The sequence below is a fragment of the Castanea sativa genome, chromosome 5, assembly GCF_040712315.1.
Source record: "Castanea sativa cultivar Marrone di Chiusa Pesio chromosome 5, ASM4071231v1".
Classification (NCBI taxonomy): domain Eukaryota; kingdom Viridiplantae; phylum Streptophyta; class Magnoliopsida; order Fagales; family Fagaceae; genus Castanea; species Castanea sativa.
In genome coordinates, this window is record NC_134017.1 from 46085476 (window position 1) to 46094852 (window position 9377).

At 30.8% G+C, this 9377-nt stretch overlaps 1 protein-coding gene across 1 annotated transcript; it reads left to right on the forward strand.

Annotated features, from left to right (window-relative positions):
* The first annotated feature begins 4713 nt into the window (after positions 1-4713).
* Positions 4714-8858, forward strand: LOC142635286 (cysteine proteinase EP-B 1-like). Its single transcript, XM_075809471.1, has 2 exons — positions 4714-4768; positions 8368-8858. The coding sequence occupies exons 1-2, from the start codon at positions 4714-4716 to the stop codon at positions 8856-8858; spliced, it is 546 nt and encodes a 181-aa protein (XP_075665586.1).
* Positions 8859-9377: the final 519 nt, after the last annotated feature.

A 9377-nucleotide genomic window follows, 5' to 3' on the forward strand; every position in this document is an offset into this window, starting at 1 on the left:
AACGAGTAAAAGTGAATTGCTATCTAATCTTAACTATAATGATTTTAGTGTATGTTTGTGTGAATCATGCATCAACGAAAAGATGTCAACCCTTAAAAGAGTTATTGGAGGTGATCCACTTTGATATATGTGGACCCCTTAGATATAAGGCACATAGAGGGATAGTATGTTATTACCTTCATTGAATATTATTCAAAGTATGGGTGTGCATATCAGCTCGAGCATAACTAGTATTTTATTGGAGGCATTGCAAAATATAAAAGGAAAAAAAATTCAGCAGATCAATTAAAAGTGTGAACAAGTCTGACTGCCAGAGCAATCAGGTCGGGTGATACGGGTCGGCTTCGGGAAGTGGGCTGACACCCCTAGGAGGAAAGGTTATAATAAGCCTTAGAAAACAAATATTTACATGTCATGTTTTCTTAAAATGATTGAATAAACAGTTCCATACAAATGCAATCACAATAAAAACTTATAAACAATGAACACTCATATCCAAACACAAAATAATTTCAATGTTGTTTCAATGTTCATATTTTGGTGTAAGATCTCATCACACACAAATCTATTTTGGTGATTGGCAACACATAAATCTCATTGAACTAAGTGTAAACCTTCAAATTAAATGAATAAGAGACTAAATTAAAAATAAAAAAAAACATACAAAAAAAAAAAAAGATCTTTGAGCATACACATAGGAGCAGGTGCAATAAGGTTAGTGTATATCAATACTAAGGATATGCATGGATCAAGTTGGGCCAGGCTTGAGGGTTTTTTCAATCCAACCCACCATGGTCAGTTTGAAAAAAATCCAACTCAAACCACTTGAGTCAGCTTGGACCCACGAGTTGGACATTTTTTATATATATAATTGAGCATTAGAACAATATCAACACAAATAAGAACAAATACATAATCTAAGAAACCTAAATATAGCACCAAACCAACACAAACTATTTTATTAATGCTTTAAATTTCAAACAACAACAAATTTATAATCTTATAAATTTGTTTGTAGTGCATTAGACCAACACAAATAATCAAATCAAATAGTTTTATTTGCTACCCTTGCCATCTGAAAATTCTAAGTAATTTCACCATTATATACAAATTATTAAACCAAATGAGATTTCATTTAGTTAGTAAGATATTTAATAGTTCTATCTCAATTTAGTTCATGAGAAACAAACTAAAAATGAACAAATTTTATTATTTTATAGTCGGTAGTATATTATATGAAAAAATAATAAAATCATATAATATTTTTTAAAAATATATATTAAATATAGGTGGGTCAAGTCAAGTTAGGTGGAATTGTAAATTTGCTGACTCACATCTAGCCCGACCCACTATAAAAAATAAATAAAATAAAATTAACTTGACAATCCAACTTAATCCACCAACCCTCAAAAACCAACTTGATCCAATAAATAAACTTAATTTGGCAGGTTGGATTAGATCATGTTGGATTTAGCAGAATTTTAAGTTGGCTGCACACCCCTAATCAAGACTTTTTTAAGCAAGTATATTTCTTATGAGAAAATTAACTGTGTATTTATTAATGTAAGACAAAATAATTAATGCAAATATTAATCAAGCATATTTATAGCAAGAAATTTAAAGTCTAAGTCTAGAAAAATTAATTTTCAAATACATTTAATGAGTCAAAATATTTAATAAGAAATGTATGTTTAATTATTGACATTAACTTCACATATTTATTATATCTTTTGCTAATGAGTGTTGAGAAAATTGACCTTTCCTGAAATTTAATGAAATTACATTGTTTATTTCCAATTGTACCAACTACAAAGTTCTTCCTTGATTTTCGAAATAAATTACAATAACTCTCATGCAGCTTAACAGTATTAAAATCCATTAATTGAATTCAAAATATAATTCTAATATTTTTTATATTTCCACTTTTATCCTCATTTCTAAATGAAATTCTTATTTACTTAGAATACGTTTAGTACACTGAATGTAGATTACAACAGGAATCCCAAACTTTATTACTGGAAATAAAATGTGTTATAATGGAATGACTAAACCTATTCTTTAGTTTGGTAGATTTTCAACCCAAAAAAAAAAAAATTCATTAGCTTGGTTGTACGTTGTAATATTATAATAAAACTTAAGATCTATTCTAAGAAATATCTTACTCAAACAATTATATTTTCTAAAAAATAATATATTTTAAATTTGAGAGAGATGAGTTATTTTTTTGATGATTTTTTTATTTTCATAATTGTTACGTGGATATGAAAAGTTCGTTTATTTGAAAATATATTAATATTATAAATTATTATACCTACTAAGGAATAGATATTACAACTCTTTTAGGGAGGAATAGTTACTCCACATTTTAAAAAATAGATATTCATAAGGAAGGACTATTCCCAGCAACAAAATTAGGCCAAAATGGCCAAATACCACCATTTTCAAAAATTTGTAGCAAAAAAATATTGTTTCGAAACTAAATGTTTCGAAACTAAATAGGGAAATACCAATTTTCTAGAACTCAAGTTTCAGATACTCGAGTTCCAAATGGTACTCGAGTTTATGAAACTCGAGTTCCTCATCAGTTTCGCCACCGGGGCACTGCTGAGTTGGAATTTGTGCGATTAAAAAAAATAATGTGGTATTCTAGTTTGGTAAACTCGAGTTCTATGCAACACAGTACTCGAGTATACCAAGCTCGAGTACTTATTATAAAAACAATTATGTATATGTTTATTTCTACAGTACTCGAGTTCACCAAGCTCGAGTACCTTGTAAGGAACTTGAGTTTAGTAAACTTGAGTTCCTTATAACTTTTTTTTTTCTAGATAATCGACAAATAAACATAACCATAAAAATAAGTAATTTTTTTATGTTTTTATCTATTTAAATAGAAGCATTGTAAAATATAGAGATTTTAATTTCATAATATGAATTAATTTCTACATTAATTAAAATTATTCATTGTTTTCTCATAAAAATTGTTCACTGTTTTCTGTAAAAACTATTTCTACAATTTTGCATAAAATTATTTTCTATTCAGATTTATTTAAAAAATTGTTTACTCTCTTTTCTGCGTAAATTATTTTTTGTTCACTATTTAAAAAATTGTTCATTGTTTTCTCATAAAACACCTATTGACATTGCGTTTTATAATTTAAACGCCAAATCCGAATGCTTTTTCATGCTTAAATTTCACAATAATCGAATTTGTTTTTCTGCATTGATAAAATCTATTTCTACATTAATAAAATTTGCTCTCTGCACATCATGTTTACTTTATATTCGAATCTGCTTTTTGCATTCATAAAATCTGTTTTCTGCATTAATTAAAACTGTTCATTGTTTTCTCATAAAAATTGTTCACTATTTTCTTGGGAGTGGTGACCTTAAAATCACCCGGTAGGATTTTTGCCGTATTATTTATCCCCATTCGAAAACAAATTACTATGTCAATTTAATTTATGTTGCACTTAATTTAATTGGTGATTTGTTTGTGCTACCATGCACTTTGCATGTTAATTTGATTAATTAATAAACTTGGCTAATTAATCATTAGGGGTCAATACGTTTTTGGCCTATCAAATTTCGTTGAAAGTACAAAATCGTGAAAATTCAAGAGAAAATTGTGTACATTAGATGTACAGATCGTTCGAACTTGTAAAAAACAAAATTTATTCGTTGAATGTATAAAATCTTAAAAGTACAAAATAAAATTGTGTAAATTAGATGCACAGATAGTCTGAATTTGTTGAAAAGTTTGGATTCGTTAAATGTACAAAATAGTGAAAATTAAACGGAAAACTATGTACTAATGTATTGATCATCCGAATTTGTTGAAAATTTCAAAATCGTTGAATGAACAAAATCATGTAAACTCAATGGAAAATCAAAGAACGTACCAAATCATTGAGCAGCACATGCAGCACTGTGAACATCAGTGTAGCAATGGCGGACATTAACAACATCAACGTCTAATGTTCATAGGTAGAAATTTTTGGAAATCATCATTACTTAAATCTGAGAAGTCTGAAATATCTCTTTCATCATCTAACGCAGTAATTTCAGTAATAGACTTGATGGCTCGCTCTTGCTTCTTCCCTTTTAGATGCTTCCTAGCTTTTTGGATTGCATGAAAACGGTCTAATCGCCTTTGCATTTGATTGTTCTCTTGTTCAAGACGAGTAAATATGTTGGCAAGTTCATTTCTAGGTAACTCGGCTGAGCGTGCCTTAGGAACTCGTAACCCATGTCATCGACAATACACCTCCAACTCACACATTTTCTTGTATAGGGTTGACCATGGTGGTTTTGCTACGGTGAACTCTATTGCGGTGGTATCTGTACTTAGTTTTGTAGGTTTGCTGACCATGATGTGCCTGACGCTTCCAAGACTCTTGTACGTGTATATTAGTATATTAAGGAAATCTCTTCTTTCCAACCCATTTCCGTCCATAGTGGTCTGTGTATGTCTGTAATTGTTGATCTACTGGAACTTGTGATAATCCATTTGTTGAAGTAGATCCAAACTTGTTTCGCATTGTACGATTTGATGTTGAGGCGTTGCAACTCATAGCTTAGTTAATCTACGAAATTAGTAGGGTAGAAATAAGATCATTATTGTGGTGCATTTATAACCTCATTTTATGTTCCAAGCATTATAATTTCAGTTATTAGGGTTAGTCATGTCAATACCGGCTGGAAAAACACTACATGAACATGATTTTAAATGTTCCCAATGTCACAGTGAGATTTGAAGATGTGGGCGGTAGTTGCAGTGTTCTTGAACAGAGCATCATATTTAATTGACATAGTGCTATGTCCCTAGCACCAGGGTACGATTATTCATATATTTAAGTATTCATGTGAATGTGGATGATATGACTGGACAGTGTGTGAAATCGTGCCAAGCTGTTGAGTAGCACGTGTGAAACAGTGGCGTCTGTTGGTGCATATGGTTCATATAATTACAGTTGGTGCTACAGCAGCAGGCTGGTGACGTGTCTTCAAAAAACTACTCATGCCATAGTTGGTACTACATCATGTTTACTATATATTCAAATCTGCTTACTGCATTCATAAAATTTATTTTCTGCATTAATTAAAATTGTTCATTGTTTTCTCATAAAAATTGTTCACTGTTTTCTGCATAAACTATTTTTAGCATTCTATATTAAATTATATATTATTCAGCATTATTAGAAAAATTGTTCATTGTTTTTTCTGCATAAATTATTCACTGTTCATTAGGTGTTTTATGATCCAGATGCTCTAATACCAATGACTACCCAGGAGAGAGCACAACAATAATATGGAAACATAAACAATGATAAAATAGATAATAAAGAGAGTAAATAGCAAAATAAATATATTCAGAATAAAGTTAAAATGGAGTATGGAATATGAAAATAGAAACTAGTAAAATCTTACTTGAATAAAAACTTCAGTCTTTGATAAACTTGAAAACAAACTGCTGTCTTTGATACAAGCTTGAAAATAAAACTATCTGAAGAGAAAGGTTACAAGATTACAAGAGGGGGAGAGAGTACAAAAGTCTTTCTGAGGGAGAGGGAAGGTTATTACAAAAAGCTTTCTAAAACTTGGAACTTAAAAGCTTAGAATCTTAGAAACTTAGAAACTTGGCTTCTGTCTTCGTAGTCCGTCTCTTTTATAGGTGAAATGAACCATGGTAAAGTAATCTGAGTAGGTAAATTTAACTCAAGTTAATTTGTCGGTGGTATGGAAATTGGTACTAATGATTAATAGTCTATCTACGTCTGTCTGGGAATCTTTCAGATCTCAAGAATCTATCAGATCTCTTTTTACGCATGCTAGTAAACAGTAGTAACTTTTGAACATCTGTCTGTATTTTTCTGGACTGTCTGTATCTGTGAAAAGTTTTGAAAAGCTCGTTCTCATAAGATAGCTTTTCGAAGACTATGATTCTGTCTTTGTGGAGCTTGAATCTTCAAACTCCTTGACAGGGAGTTGACAACCAGATGCTTCAATAAATGCACTGGTTTTAACAAGATGTAATTCTAAAGCCTTTCGGTCAATGTCCTTTTAGAATGTTTTATAAGAAAATCATCTTTAAAATTTAAAACATATATAATAAAACAAACTGTTTTCTGTACACCTCTGTGCTCTTGCTCAATAGTGGTATAAGAGTAGCCATGATGATCAGGGTGACTGGAATTCAAATACTTTTCAAATTCTACCATGATTCTATCTATGTGACAGTGAACAATTTATGCAGTGAACAGAGAATAATTTATGTAGAAAAGAGAGTGAACAATTTTTTACGTAGAATAATTCTACCATTTGGAACTCGAGTTTTCGAAACTCGAGTTCTATAAAAGTGTTATTTCCCTATTTAGTTCCGAAACAATGTTTTTTTGCTACAAATTTCTGAAAATTGTGGTATTTGGCCATTTTGGCCAACAAAATTATAATTAAATAATTGAATAGTTAAACCATAAAAATTGTTATTACATTACAGTGCATATTACAATCTACCAAACATACCCTTATATATAATTGATAGGCTAAAAAACATACATTTTTAAGCAAGTATAGTTCATGCTACAAATTTAAATGTGTATTTCTTAATGTAAGACAAATTAATTAGTGCAAATATTAAACAAATATTTATAGCAAGAAATTTGAAACTAAAGACTAGAAAAATTAATTTTAAGATATATTTTATGGGCCAAGACATTTATTAAGCAATAATTTTTACTTATTGACATTAAATTCACATAATTATTATATCTTTTGTTAATGAGTGCTGACAACAAAATGTGAAAATTTTGCAATGACCTCTCTAGAGGTTTACTTATATTACATTGACCTCCCCATTATTTTCAATTGTACAAAAACCTTCCTTGCTTTTCAAAATAATTTACAATCACTCTCATGTAGCTTAACACTATTAAAATTAATTAATTGATTTGAAAAAATAATTAAGAAAATTTGTATATTTTCATTTTAATCCTCATTTCTAAATGAAATTCCCATTTTCTTATCTGTAATTGATGGGTTAAGAAGTATAAAGATAATTTCTTCTAATCAAAAGTTAATGATAAACAAATAAATTTTTTTTTAAAATTTCATGAAATCACTATTGCTAATATTCAAAATTGCTGATCAAAAAAATATAAGATTCCCCACCATGAACATTCCTATCAAGAATATCATCAAAAACCTCACGGTGGAGTACTATTTTTTTCTACATAAATAAATTGAGCCCAATTGGAGGCTGTCTTGGTTAGCAGAACTTGGGAGTTCATTCTTATTCTCCCCACAATATTACAACAATCTATTTGATATGCTAAAATTAGCTGTTAAAATCGAGAAGGTGTGGTATCAAATGATACTATGTCAGCGGTATCAAAATTCAATAAGTAGGAGATATGTTAGCAAAAAATAACTATCTTACTAATAACTGAAAAACATATATTACTAGGTAGTTATTTTTATACACATACCTCTCATTTATTGAATTTTGATACAAACGACATGGTCTCATTTGATACAAAATCCTTTTTCATTAAAGTCACCTTTAGCTTGCATAACACACTAAAAGAAAGGGTCCCTTTCCTTCCCAAGATACACATCACAATGAGGATGCTCATCTCCTATATATAGGGAAAATGTATGCTTTCTTCCTCACCATTTATCAATCTACCAAAGCCTTTGCTAGAAAACCCTCTTTGGTTTGTAAACAATGGCTTTAATAGAGCGAAAAAAACTTATCACAATCATGTTTTTTATTCTAGAGACTTTGATATCTCAAGGCATGTCCCGCGTTTCTTTTGAATCCCCCCTTTCTGAGAGATATGAGCTATGGCTGGCTTAGTATGGACGCAACTACGTAAACAGTGTAGATCAGGAAAAACGTTTCAATATATTCAAAGACAATGTAGAATATATAGACAAATTCAATAATGAAGGGAATCGTACTTTCAAGTTAGGTGCCAATAAATTTGCTGACTTAACTCGTGACGAATTTCTTGCCTCTTATACTAGTAACAAGATTTCCACCTTACCAAGTTCTATCAATGTAAAAAGCTTCAATTTCAATGCCCTTGACGTAATTCCAGACTCCATGGATTGGAGAGAGAGAGGAGCTATTACCTCCATAAAGAACCAAAGTAGCATCTGTCGTAAGAAGATCACTATACTTAACACTCATTCAATTTCCGTACTTATTATTAACATAAAAATATTTCATTTTGTGGTTGATTCTTATGCACTCAGCCGCATCTGGTTGGGCCTTTTCAACAGTTGCATGAATAGAAGGGTTACTCCATAACGTAACTGGCAAATTGGTTGAATTGTCTGTGCAACAACTAATTGACTGTGCAGTAACTGACTATACTTTTGGATGCAATGGTGGTTTGGCAGCTCGTGCCTATACTTATGTACGAGATAATAAAGGAATAACCCTTGAAGAAGATTACCCATTTCATGGGTTTCAAGGACCTTGTAACCAGCAAAAGGCAACCCAATTTCAAATCTTCCAAATAAGTGGCTGTTATAGCGAATTTGGAAGTGAGGCGGATTTACTTAAAGCAGTGGTTGGCCAACCAGTTTCAATTGACATCAATGCTTCTAGTCATGAATTTCAATTATATGAAAGCGGAGTTTTCACGGGACCATGTGGGGTTCAGCCAAACCATGTCGTCACTACAGTTGGGTATAGAACGAGTGAAGATGGTATTAAGTACTGGATATTGAAGAATTCATGGGGCACTGGTTGGGGTGAGGATGGCTATATGAGGATTCTGAAAGACAACGGTTCTTCAGGAGGTCTTTGTGGCCTTAATCAACGAATTGTAGGGCCATTTGTTAATTGACTCAATTGATGGCAAAGAAAATGCATGCACTGCTACTTGTAATGTCCAAATATGAATATTGTAAAAAATAACCTGGCAGCTACTGCTAGTGTTAAGTAATATAATGATTGCAAATAAAAAGATTCAGATCTCTTTCACTATATGTACGTTTAATATGTCATGGCTGTGAAAATGCCTGTATTGCTACTTGTAACGTCAAAATATGAATGTTCTAATAAATAAACTTTCCAACTACAGATATTATTAAGTAACGTATTGATAGTTGATAAAAATCTACAGAATTTGGCATATTATATTGGTTGTGAGACCTAAGTTAGGTCTTTTGACAAGATGACAATCTATTTGATGATTCAATAATTGAGTTTGGTGGGATTTGAAATCTGGATAATTCTATTTGAAACACTAAAATTGATACAAGATGACCCAATTTAAAATTGATAACCCAAAAATAAAACTTAAGTACTATTTCGTAGTACCTTAATCTTTATACCTTAAATTTCTCAATTAAATTCAATCACA

Coding starts and splice junctions, on each gene's coding strand:
- LOC142635286 (XM_075809471.1), top strand. CDS start 4,714: ATGAACATGATTTTAAATGTTCCCAATGTCACAGTGAGATTTGAAGAT. Junction 4,769..8,367: donor GAGATTTGAAGATGTGGGCG/GTAGTTGCAGTG, acceptor TTGACTGTGCAG/TAACTGACTATACTTTTGGA.